This window comes from Scardinius erythrophthalmus, assembly GCF_964197995.2.
Source record: "Scardinius erythrophthalmus genome assembly, chromosome: 2".
NCBI classification, from domain to species: domain Eukaryota; kingdom Metazoa; phylum Chordata; class Actinopteri; order Cypriniformes; family Leuciscidae; genus Scardinius; species Scardinius erythrophthalmus.
The window spans coordinates 27,456,672-27,470,206 of NC_138222.1; the positions used below are offsets into that span (position 1 = coordinate 27,456,672).

General features: G+C 46.6%; 1 protein-coding gene across 7 annotated transcripts in view; it reads right to left on the reverse strand.

The window, feature by feature from the left end:
- hdac8 (histone deacetylase 8) overlaps positions 1-13,535 on the reverse strand; it is a 42,481-nt gene that overhangs the window by 21,494 nt on the left and 7,452 nt on the right. For 4 of the 7 annotated variants that reach the window (XM_081351598.1, XM_081351597.1, XM_081351599.1 and 1 more), the window contains exons 8-9: positions 13,269-13,441; positions 4,143-4,237 (exon numbers count right to left, since the gene is read on the reverse strand). In XM_081351598.1, the coding sequence (XP_081207724.1) occupies positions 4,143-4,237; positions 13,269-13,441 (268 nt within the window). The remainder of the gene's footprint in view (positions 1-4,142; positions 4,238-13,268; positions 13,442-13,535) is intronic. The other 3 variants (XR_014029110.1, XR_014029112.1, XR_014029111.1) reach the window with 2 other exon arrangements.

Here is a 13,535-nt window from a genome sequence, read left to right on the forward strand (position 1 = left end):
TCAGTCCCGATACCGATACCGATGCCTGGGCTTTGTGTATCTGTCGATACCCGATACCGATCCGATACTATAGTTGAATTAATAATAAACTGTATACCTTCCACCTTATACCTTCCTTGAAGAGACTAAAGGCACCAGACTTTACTAACTAAACATAACTAAGACAAAATAACAGATGTATGTAATGTGTTGTATTCTTATTTATTTAAAAAACAATTGTGCATTCAAATCGAAAATAGAATATAATCAAACTTCTTTAAATAAATGTAAAAAAAATAAAATTAAAATGTAGCGGTGGAAACAAAAAAACTGTGTATTGGTCAAACGTGTCACACCACCATCACAAACATGACCTGAATGCTCACTTAATCAGCAATGGCAAATTTAAATGTCAGTTTTAATGATCATTATGTTTCATATTTTTAAAAATGAAAACAAAAAGAAGCAGGGTTGTGTTTTATATTTCGTGTTGTTATAAATATGCAGTAAAGATAATCAATGTACGCGTTTGCCTGAACCACATTTATGTGGCCATTAATATGTTTAAGATTTTTTTTTAAATGAAAAGAGGCAGAGTGGTGTTTTATAACATACTTCGTTTTATTGTTGACTAAAATATACATAAAGAGATTACCGGAGTAGCCAGAGCGAGCTGAGTGACGCGATCAAGAACGCTGCTGTTCCATTTGCAGAATAACCGGACTCGCGTCCTCTCGTCCTCGGGAGTTCGTTCTCCTGAGTCGAACTTGGCAAGTCCGAACTACCAAGGAGGACGCAAGTCCGAAGTTTGCGTACTTGGTATTGAGAAACGGCCTCTGGCTCGCTCCATGTTGCTTCTAGCATGCGGTACGCGTGAAGCTGACGAATGACGTAGGTTCTGCTGCGACAACGGAAAAAAACAAAAACAAACCTGGATCGGCCCATGGATCTGTTATTTTTTCCGATCCCCGATCCAGCTATTTTATCAGTATCGCGGCCGATATCCGATCCTAATATCGGATCGGTGCACCCCTACATTGGACGATAAGCAATATGGACAACACTGACAAACAGACTTCAACTCCAAATCACCCAAAGAATATGAAAAGTTCTGACTATGTCCCTAAAAGGATTTCAAAGGTTACGAAGTAGCTTATAAAAATCATATTACATACTACTAGGTTATTACTGTACATTTTAGCATGCGTTAATCAATCAATCAATCAAATGCAGTAGATGGAAAAATATATACACTGTTCAAAAGCTCGGGGTCAGTAAGACTTTTTTTATTTTTTTATTAATACTTTTATTCAGCAGAGATGCATTCCAACTTGCATTAAAAGTGGCAGTAAAACATTAATACAAGAGATCTCTCTTTCAAACTGTTTCAGTTGTGATGATAATAAGAAATGTTGAGCAGCAAATCAGCATATTAGAATGATTTCTGAAGGACCGTGTGACACTGAAGACTGGAGATATTATGCTGAAAATTCAGCTTTGCATCACTGTAATAAATAATAATTTAAAATAAATTAAATTTGAATACAATTCCTATTTTTGATCAAATAAATGCAGCCTTCCTTGGTAAGCATCGTCTTATGGTAAGCATACAAAAATCCAAAAATTACTGACCCCTGGCCTCTGAATGGTGAATGGTATAAGGGACGTCCATTTCACGGATTTAAGAGCCTTCCAAAAAATGGCACTAGTAAAACATAATAAACGCTCACAAAATTTTAGAATTACAACTGCTCTCAATGGAAGACTATGCTTTAAAGAACTAAATGGAGAAGTTACTTTTTTACAGTTTTGCCATCATTACAGTGCAATGTGCTTTATAGCCTACAGAAGAAAGAAAATCACTGATTTACCCATCCGAATCAAGTATTCCAGAAAGATCTCTTCAATTTAATCATCATCACGACCATCACTGTCATAAACAAAAACCCTGACAATTATCTACACTAGTGGGTGATATGACCAAAATCTTATATCACGATATGAGTAATTTTATTCAACGATAGTGATATATATATATATATCATGATATAGTTATTTTTGCCTTAAATAAGGTTTTTATGATATAAATATTTTATCCCATTGAAATTTCATAATTCTAATCACTATTTTCAATATAATATAAAAAACTAATACTAGCCTAAAAAACCTCTCAAGCTTACTGAAGACAAGTAAACTGAAAAGGAAAGAGCAAAGAAAACAAACTACAATAAAACAAAGACACAAAAGAATTAGACCTACCTGAAAAACTTCAAGTACTAGAAATACTACATAAAATGTGTCAAGTAAATGTTTAAAAAAAACACTGCATAGTCTTCACTGTGTATCGGTAAATGATGTCACTTTAAAGGAATAGTTCACCCAAAAATGAAAATTCTGTCAGTAATTACTCTCACTCGTGTCGTTCCAAACCCGTAAGACCTTTGTTCATCTTCGGAACACAAATTAAGATATTTTTGATGAAATCCGAGAGCTTTCTGATCCCTCCATAGACAGCACGTCACTGCCCAGAAAGGTAGTAAAGAAATCGTTAAAATAGTCCATGTGACTACAGTGGTTCAAATGAAATGTTATGAAGAATACTTTTTCTGTGCAAAAACCCCCCCCCATAATAACGACTTTATTCAACAATTTCTTCTCTTCTTTGTCAGATCTCCTACACTATTCGCGTACTAAACAAAGTACATCGCTTTTGGGTTCAACACCAGAATCCCACCTCTATTGGCTGACGCTGGTCACGTGAGCGACACGTGTGTGATTGAGCAAGCCAATAGTGAGGCGGCATTCTGATGTAGTACCCAGAAGCACTGTACTGTTCACACTACGTCAAGCGTAGGAGAATGACGAAGAGGAGAAGAGCTTGTTGAATAAAGTAGTTATTGGGGGGGGGGGGGTGTTGCACACAAAAAGTATTCTCGTCGCTTCCTAACATTACATTTTTAACAATGTTTTTACTACATTTCTGGGCCGTGACAGTTGCAATGACGTTGCAGTCTATGGAGGAATCAGAAAGCTCTGGGATTTCATAAAAAATATCTTAATTTGTGTTCTTAATTTGAGTCTTATGGGTGGAACGACATGAGGGAAAGTAATTAATGACAGAATTTAAATTTGATGGTGAACTAACCCTTTAAGACCAACTGCACTTAAGACATAAATTACTCTGTTTACTTGCAAATACATGGTTTGACACATGGGTATGTGTATTTAACTGTTCAAACCCAGTTAAGTTGCAAATAGCACTCAGTTCAGTTCTCACGTGCTCTATGAGCAGCGGCTTCATGTCAGACAGCGCTGAGAAACAGTCTCACTCAGTGTGTGCATATACTGAATTGAGTTCTCTTTCGCTGCTAATTACACTTCAACGGTTTAAAATCACTTAAAAATGCATGCAAACGATAAGCTTCCTTGACCGTGCAGCACTGCAACATCACATGAACGTAACATTGAAAGAGACGAAAGTCCAAAATCTCTACCGGTTGCCAAATTTCTAATCTAATTTCATTTTCGAATTTAATCGAAAAATTTCTAATTGAATCGTGTCTACCGGTATATTGCCCACCCCTAATCTACACAGCCTTATTTTGGTTGCTTGTCCTGTGGAGAGGTCAAGGGTCAAAATGATGCAGGAGGTCATGTCAGAGGAAACAAGGGAATCTTTTATTGCGGTGACCATGAAAGCGCTCTCTATAAACATTAAAAGACCTTCTTTGTGAGTCAGAAGAAAAGAGAGATATCAAACTCTCTCGGACCAACCAGAAGGCCTTTCCAGCCCTTCATCTCTCCTCAGAAGCTTCTCAAAAAGGAATGAAAAAGCTCTTAAAAAGACTCACTCAGAATTGGGTACACACATTCTCTTTCTCTAAGGAAAGAGAAAGAGGAGAGAGGGGGAATAAACAGTTGAGGAGAGAAAAGCACAAGTCCCTCTCAGTCAACCGGTAGGGACAGAGTAGTATTGTTAAGACCCCTTCACTGGTGTGCACACGCACAATCCCCCCCCCGCTTCATGAAAACAAACCCGGTTATTGAGAGGTGCTTGGACATATTTGATTAGACCGGGTGACTCAGCAGGAATGGAAGAGGAAGAGGAGGAGAGGCTGGGGTTTTAGACAGCTGCTGAAAGAAGAGAGGGAACAGGGTCTCACCTCATGGTCTGGGATCTCAGAAGACAGAGTCTGTCCTAGGACGGTCCCCGTTAGGTAGGTCCAGCAGCGGGCAGTATTGGCAAGGTTATAGCCGCCTGAGAGGCAGATTTGTATACGCAGAGAGCGAAAGAGAGAGAGAAGCGGGATTGAAGTCAGCAAAAGGGCTTCATTGTACTAGTGTAATTACTACCTTTCATCTAGCTTGGCTAGGCAGGTCTGCAGCTTAGAGCTCATTTCAAAATGGGCTTTCTTCTCTCAGCCCAACCCCAACCCGGCCGTAACAACACACTAATAAACTTTTTGGCCGAGTCAGAAAGCTGGCAACAAGGACAGAAGATGGAGTTGTCAGTGTTAAGACATAGAGGAAGAATAAACTGAGGCAACACTGCTGACAACGTCTGTCGATTTAGTTACCCCATAAATTAAAATTCTGTCATCATTTACTCACCCTCATGTCGTACAAAACCCATGACATCTAATAATCTAATAAATAGATCATTTAATATGCTCTCATCATCTTTGCCCATCCACTGAAAGTCTACGCAACCAAACTTGTACAGAAAGTACAAGTATCGTTATGAATCGAGCGGTTAAACAGAATAAACATTTAATTTAGGCTTTTATTCGCAAATAACATTGCATAAGACATGAATAGAAGACTAACTTAAATCTGGTCATCATAATAAACGTTTCGGTTACTCACGTAACCTCTGTTCTCTCTAGAAGAGGGAACGAGTATTGCGTAGTTGCTTACGCTACGGGAAAGCCTTTCTTTCTCGAGATACTGAAGCCAAAAATTATCCTTAATTTTTATAATCTTGTCAACGCAGTGCGGCAGCCTGCAGACCTAGGGCAAGCTTACTAGCGTGCCCATTGGCTGCCCTGCGGCAACTGCAGCAGCCTACCGCTGAGCCCTTGGCGTGACGTCACGACCAATGAGCGCGCTTGGCGCGCTTAATGCGTCACAGCCCGCGAAAAGGGGTGTGGCTTAGCGTATATAAACAGGGCTCGGAGGCTGCTTCTCTGGTTTCTGTCGCATGAAGCGAAATGAGCTCGTGGTGCGAGCACGGCGGGCTACGCAATACTCGTTCCCTCTTCTAGAGAGAACAGAGGTTACGTGAGTAACCGAAACGTTCTCTTACGAGAGGTTCTCTCGTATTGCGTAGTTGCTTACGCTACGGGAACGCCCTTGTCAACGCCGTGCGCACCCAGCATCCACTGAATGAGTCCCAGGGAGAGCCCGGGGAACGTGATAGCAGAGAGCCGGGCGGCCCGAAGAGGGCTAGCGCCGTACATAAGCACACACTAGGGGGTTAGGAGCGGCACGGCCGGTCCGAACTGACAATTCCCTGCATAGTGCAGCTCAACCAGTAGAGCTAAATCACACAACGTAGCCCGCGCACAGATAGTGGGCTGGCATACGCGAGACTTAGACTGATAACACTTTCGCCTGCAAGGCGGGAACATCCAGGTTGTAAAACCTAACAAATGTGGAGGGGGAGGCCCAGCCTGCCGCTGCACAAATGTCATGAATGGGAATCCCGCTGGACCACGCCCACGACGAGGCCATGCCTCTGGTGGAGTGAGCTTGAATGCCCAATGGGCACTGCAGGTCTTTAGACGCATAAGCAGCAGCAATAGCGTCCACTATCCATCTGGACAGGCTGTGTTTCGAGGCGGCGAGACCCTTGGTGCGCCCGCCAAACGAAACAAAGAGCTGTTCCACCACTCGTTTGACTGAAGACAGTGCTATCAGAAAAACGGTTTTGAGCGTGAGGTATTTCATATCCACAGTTTCCAAGGGTTCGAAGGGATGCGCTTTCAGGGCCTCCAAGACCAGTGAAAGATCCCACATAGGAACCGAGGGGGGTCGCGGGGGGTTCATCCTCCTGGCTCCTCTAAGGAAGCGGATGACGAACTCGTTCCTTCCTAATGCGCGGCCCAGCTCTGAACAGAGAGCGCTGAAATGGCCGTGACATAGACTTTGAGCGTGGAGGGGGACCTGCCCGCGTCCAGTAACTCTTGAAGGAAACACAGTACTCGCGATACCCCACATGTCTGTGGATCGAGCCCCTTAGCAGTGCACCATCTGTTAAACACTGACCATTTCGACATGTAGAGCCGCCTCGTAGAGGGGGCTCTAGATTGTATGATCGTGTTCATGACCCCGTCTGGCAGATCAGCGTGTAATCGTTGAGGCTCCACGCATGCAGAGACAGCGCTCTGGATGGGGATGCCATATCGAGCCGCGGGCTTGAGAGAAAAGGTCTCTCTTCACCGGTATCGGCCAGGGGGCTGAGTCTGCCAGCTGTATTAGATCCGGGAACCAAGCTTGGTTCTCCCAGTATGGGGCTAAGAGGAGCACTGTGTGGCGCGCTTCCCTGATTCTCTTGATGACCTGAGGCAGCAGAGAGACCGGGGGAAAAGCATACAGCGGGCCGCTGGGCCGGGTCTGGGCCAGCGCGTCCTCGTTCTTCGAGAAGAACTCTGGGCAATGAGCGTTGTCTTTTGACGCAAAAAGGTCGACTTTCGCTTTGCCGAAACGGCGCCACAGTGACTGGACTGTTTGGGGGTGTTGAGACCACTCCCCAGGGGGAACGCTGTCCCTGGACAGTCTGTCGGGGCCCTCGTTCAGGTGGCCAGGCACATGCGCGGCTCTCAGCGAGCGCAGAGAGTGCTGAGCCCACACGAGGAGGCGTTCCGCCAGGGTGCAGAGCGTCTTGATCTGACACCGCCCTGGCGATTCACATAGGCCACTACCGATGTATTGTCCGTGCGGACTAGAACATGGTGACCGTGGAGGAATGGGAGGAAGTGTTTGAGAGCTTTCTCGACCGCGAGCATCTCTAGACAGTTTATGTGTAGGAGATTCTCCTGGTCTGACCAGCGGCCATAGACCGGTCTGCCTTCGAAGAGCGCTCCCCAATCTAGGTTGGAAGCGTCTGTCGAGACAACTTTCCGGTGTGAAATCACTCCCATAGTCACTCCTGTGTGATACCATTCGGCTGCCAGCCAGGGCTGCAGGGCTGAAAAGCAGCTCTGATTCACTCTGACTCGCAAGCCGCCGGCCGCCCAGGCTCGGTGGGGCACGCGCGCTTTCAGCCAGCGTTTAAGCGGGCGCATGCGCAGTAAGCCCAGCTGGAGCGCTGCTGCAGCTGAGGCAATATGCCCCAGGATACGCTGGAATGTCCTCAGCGGAACCCGGCTGCCTATTTGGAGGGATGCGGCGAGGAGGCGGATGCGGCGCGCGCGCTGCTCCGACAGTCTGGCCGTCATAGCCACCGAGTCCAGTTCTATTCCAAGAAGGAAATTGACTGACGGGGCGATAGCGAGCTCTTGGTCAGTGACCGAGAGACCCAGATCCTCCAGATGGCTGAGAAGCGCTGTTCCGTGAGACACAAGTTCCGTCTCTGACAGCGCTAGAATAAGCCAATCGTCCAGATAATTCAGTATTCGCATTCCCTGTTTTCTCAGGGGAGCGAGAGCCGTGTCCATGCATTTCGTAATGTACGGGGTGCCAAAGACAGGCCGAAGGGCAGGATTGTGTACTGATATACTCGACCGTTGAAGGCGAATCTCAAGAATGGCCTGTGACGGGGAGTTATCTGGATCTGAAAATATGCGTCTTTTAGATCGAGAGAGATAAACCAGTCTCCTGGGCAAATCTGCGCGAGGATTTTTCTGGTTGTGATCATTTTGAACGGCCGTCTCATGAGGGCTTTGTTCAGATGTCTCAGATCTAAAATAGGTCTTAACGCTCCGTCCTTCTTGGGTACGAGGAAGTAGCGGCTGTAAAGGCTCGACTCGCTTAGAGAAGGATGAACCTGTTCTATAGCCCTTTTGCGCAGTAGCTTCGCTATTTCGGCTTGAAGCAGGTGCGCAGCTTCTGAACTCACTTTCGTCTCCGTCTGTGCTAGAAAGCGCGGAGGGCGACGAGCGAATTGAAGCGAATAGCCGTGTTTTATAGTACTCAGCACCCATTCTGACGCGCCCTGAATAGCTTCCCATGCTTCCGCATGCATAGCTAGGGGTCGAATGGTCTCTGGGTTCAGATCGCCGCGCTGCGCGGGATTGGGGAACCTGTATCAGAGAGGATGGGGCGGCGTGCGCGCCGCTGGTGCTCGAACACGGGGGCTGGTAAACAGTATTGGCCGGCTGTACAGCGTTCGGTAGCTCGGTCCCAGAGGATGGAGCGCGATTTGCTGACAAACACCCCTGGCGCGAAAGCGGCGTGGGGATTGTAATGTCTAAAAGTGAGTGCGCGTGCACCTGAGCGGGCGCAGAGTTTACACTTATGACACGGCCAGAGTTTGGGAGCTTAGAGGGTGTGCGACCCGAGGTAACTGAATGGCAGAGCGAGCAGCGGGTAGGTGTGAGCACAAAGTTGTGGGCACATTTACTACACTTAGTACTCGAGCGGCTTGTGTCCGCTTTATGAGAGAGCGCTCTATGCGCGTTACCATGGGGACCATGTTTGTGTGAAGCAGTGAGCACATGGGAGTGGGCACATTTTCTACACTTATAACACCCTCGGCTTGAGCCGCTGTTGCCCGGGGTAACCGAGTGGCAGAGCGAGTTACAGGTAGATGTGAGCACAGAGTTGTGGGCACATTTACTACACTTATTACTCGAGCGGCGTGTGACCGCTTTATGAGAGAGCGCTCTGAACGCGTTACCATGGGGACCGTGTTTGTGTGTAGCAGTGAGCACATGGGAGTGGGCACATTTTCTACACTTGTAACACCATCGGCGTTATAGAGCAAATGCTTTGATGGCTCATATGTTTAGACGCTCATAAATACTCAAGCACCATCCTGTGAGATGCGGGTTCGCTTTCTGTATGTAAGAAAGCTGGCCGCGAGCTCGGAGAAGACAGCAGAAAAAATATTTTCTGCCGCCAGAGCCGGATTTGAACACGGTTCTCCAGTGCAGAAGCGTAAAATTCTGCCACTGAGCCACAGGGGCACACATGAGCTTCCAGTTGGTGCGAGCATATGACCGAGCGTCGTGTTTCGGCGTTTGTTTGCAGGCGCGCGTGTATTAAAACAGGCCCGTTTACTGCAGCATTAGTATTTCCAGCCGCCTAACTTAGAGGGGACTGAGAAATATGTATCCCGTGAGATGCGGGTTTGCTTTCTGTATGTAAGAAAGCTGGCCGCGAGCTCGGAGAAGACAGCAGAAAAAAGTTTTTTCTGCTGCCAGAGCCGGATTCGAACACGGGTCTCTGGTGCGGAAGCCTAATGTTCTGCCACTGAGCCACAGGGGCACACATGAGCTTCCGGTCAGTGCGAGCATATGACCGAGCGTCGTGTTTCGTTTCGGCGTTTGTTTGCAGGCGCGCGTGTATTCAAACAGGCCCGTTTACTGCAGTATTAGTATTTCCAGCCGCCTGAACTTAGAGGGGACTGAGAAATATGTATCCCGTGAGATGCGGGTTTGCTTTCTGTATGTAAGAAAGCTGGCCGCGAGCTCGAGAGAAGCAAGCAGAAAAAAGTTTTTCTGCTGCCAGAGCCGGATTCGAACACGGGTCTCTGGTGCGGAAGTCTAATGTTCTGCCACTGAGCCACAGGGGCACACATGAGCTTCCAGTCAGTGCGAGCATATGACCGAGCGTTTGTTTGCAGGCGCGCGTGTATTACAACAGGCTCGTTTACTGCAATAATAGTATTTCCAGCCGCCTGAACTTAGAGGGGACTGAGAAATATGCGAGGATTGGAGGAAGTCCGGCCTAAGCGGGACGAAAACACTCTCTCTTCCTCCTTTCGCCGGTGCTCGTGACGTCCGCTCTGATATCCCTTGAGAACGGCGCAGTTGCGCGGCTCGAACAAAGGGAGAGAGAGCGGGAAGATGTCATTATGTGCTGTGACATCGTTTGTTTGCAGGCGTGCGTGTATAACAGGCTCGTTTACTGCAATATAGATATTTCTAGTCGCCTGAGCTAGGAGGGGACTGAGAAATGTGTGAGAAACGGAGGTGGCCGGAGAGTGACGCGCGCGACCGAGACGCGGGGTAGCTTTCTTATAACGTAAAGGAAGCCAGCCCGTGACCGTCTACTTCTGACATCCCTTGTGAGCGGCGCCTTGCGCGGCTCGAACAGAGGGGGAGAGGGCGTGCGTCATCCGGGGGGGGTAGCTTCCTTGTAACGTAAAGGAAGCTATAGCCCGTGACCGTCCGTTCTGACATCCCTTGTGAGCGGCGCCGTTTGCGCGGCTTGACAGAGGGGAGTAACCTGCTGGTCTGCTTCATCCCCTGAGGCGACGGCAGTGCGGGCAGAGGCCGGCCGCTGCGCGTCGGTGAAGGGCGGGGGAGAAGGAGAGAGCGAGGCTCGCGGGAGGGGCTCCGGCGAGCGCTCAGCTATAACCACCGGCTCGGAAGGCCTTTGAGAGCGGCGTTTTTTTCTTACGCGGCCCGGAAGAGGCAGCCGGAGAAGGTGGAGGATCGTGAAACATGGCGAGTCGAGCCCGCAGGGTCGACATCGGCAAGTCCTCACACTGTTCACAGCCGCCCGTGAAGGGCGCGGGCTGCGTGGTCGAAACCCAGGCAGAGAGCGCAGATTACGTGGCGGTCTCCGTCGCTGAGCGCGGCTCTGCACGAGCCACAGGATGAGCGAGGCATTTGCAACAACGCCTCGCGCTCTTTTAGATGCAAAGTGTGTCGCGGGGCGAACACACAAACACATACAACACAGAGCAGTAAAAGGATATATTCGCCGGATAGCGAAGCAGGCAGGGAAAGCTGAAGGCGGCGAAGGCGGCCGGCGTCCTCAGGCTGAGATCCTCGGCGTGCTGGTCGCTTGATTCGACGGCGGCTTCCTCAGAGAGCAGCGATGCGTAGAGCTTCGCTGAAAAGACAGAAATCAGAGAAGCAGCCTCCGAGCCCTGTTTATATACGCTAAGCCACACCCCTTTTCGCGGGCTGTGACGCATTAAGCGCGCCAAGCGCGCTCATTGGTCGTGACGTCACGCCAAGGGCTCAGCGGTAGGCTGCTGCAGTTGCCGCAGGGCAGCCAATGGGCACGCTAGTAAGCTTGCCCTAGGTCTGCAGGCTGCCGCACTGCGTTGACAAGATTATAAAAATTAAGGATAATTTTTGGCTTCAGTATCTCGAGAAAGAAAGGCTTTCCCGTAGCGTAAGCAACTACGCAATACGAGAGAACCTCTCGTAAGAGAACAAACATGTCTTTTCAGAAGACATGGATGAAACTGCTCGATTCATATGGATTTGGGTTTCAAAGATGACCGAAAGTCTTATATGTTTGGAACGTCATGGAACGTCATCAATTAATGACAGAATTTTCATTTTTGGATATTAAAGGGGTGGTTCGGGATTTTTGACATCGGACCTCATTTTTAAGTCAGCCTGGTTGTTATTCATCAGTGGAGACATTTTTTTTTTTTAATTATCCAGTCCTTATATTTGGATAGATAGCCTATGCTAGGCTAGCGCGAGTCAAGGGTAGATGTTAGCCAGCCATTAAAAACCGTTTTACCCACTCCACAGTGCACCAAACGCAAATCAATTATAACACTAGACTATCGATGCAAATGTACGTTGAGAGAATAATGTTAGAAATCAAACTTACCCTTCATCTCAATGATCCCAAAGGAACTAATTTCTCAGCAGCTGCGGAATTTTACTTTGCTCCGGTTAGTAATGCGGCAAAAAGTAAACACAGAAAAGAAGCGCGCTACAGTGTGTGCAGTACATGTGTGTACCGGCTCACTCGGTTGCCTAGGTAATCAATATCACTCCGCTGCTGCTGTAGACAAGGCTTATGATTACAGGGAACAAATTATAACTAATGCAATGTGATGAAAGGTAAGTTTGATTTCTAACATTATTCTTTCAACGGACATTTGCATCGATAGTCTAGTGTTATAATTGATTTGCGTTTGGTGCACTGTGGAGTGGGTAAAACGTTTTTTAATGGCTGGCTAACATCTACCCTTGACTCGCGCTAGCCTAGCATCGGCTAACTATCCAAATATAAGGACTGGATAATTTTTTTAAAAAAATGTCTCCACTGATGAATAACAACCAGGCTGACTTAAAAATGAGGTCCGATGTCAAAAATCCCGAACCACCCCTTTAAAAGAGTCCTATTATGCTTTTTCACTTTTTCAACTTCAACTTAGTTTTAGTTTTAGTGTGTAATGTTGCTGTTTGAGCAAAAAAAAAAAAAAAGATCTGCAAGGTTACAAAGCTCTAAGTCCATTCCAAAGGGAGATCTCGTTTGGACAACTACACATTTTTTCCGGGATTTGAGCAGTCATAATGTTACTCATTTAAATAATCCCGCCCATGGAATAAACAAAAAAAGGTGACGAGGCCTGGTTGAACAGCATTAGAGAAGACGTTGTCGTTGTCAAAGAGATGCTGTTTTGTCCAACCCCAGTTCCATAATGTATTTGTTTGACCTTCAGAAGGCTGACGAACTTTAGCCAACACTAGCGTTGATGTAGTGTTTACTGAAGCTTTTGTAAGCTCTCTCAAACTCTCACAAGACTGTTCACCGCCACTTAGGAAAATTAACCTTGGTTTTGTGATCGATTACTGTTTGTATTACCATAGTTTTCCGACAAATATCCCTATTAAATTGTGTATAACATCGTATCTAAAATGTATTAAAAAAATACAAAAAAACAAACATACCACTCTGAAAAATCCTGTGAAAATTAGAGCTTGCAAAGTCATGTGCATTAAATACGTTCTGGACGATCCTATTGTTTGCTAACATTAAGTCTGAATCAGGCTTTAATTTGTTTGAAAATGACGCCATGCTTAATATTTACATCCGAGCAGAGTTTGCGATTATGGTAAGGGGCGGGACATTTCCCGAACACGTGCTAAGCAGTGCCAATCACAACACACTGGGTCAGCAAACCAATCACAGCACATTTCGTATTTCGGAAGGAGGGGCTTCATCATGGAGCGTTCAGGCTAGACTGGGGAGAGAGGTGCTGTAATAATGTAAAATGTGTTTTTTGAACAATCAAGCATTAAAGCATAATCTAGTCCATCCCAAAAACTAAATCAAGACTTCCTAAAAGGGCACAATAGGACCCTTTAAGGGTCCTTTAAGAGATTAAGAGCATAATACAATTGACCAAAAACAATAACACACACCTCCTCCTAGTAGCAGAGTGGGTAACTCCCAGCCCAGTATATAGTTTAGACACTTTCCAACTCCAACGGGAGTCATATTGAAAGAGCACATAGGGTCACCCGCCATTGTGTCCGCTCCTAGTTGCATCACAACTGCTTCAGGGTTAAATAGAGCTTTAACTTCCTGCATCACACTGAGAGAAAAACAAAAAAAAAAGAAATAATGCTCATGTATAAATGACACTGAGCCACAGGGACAAATAAAACATTACAAGGAACTTGATTGGA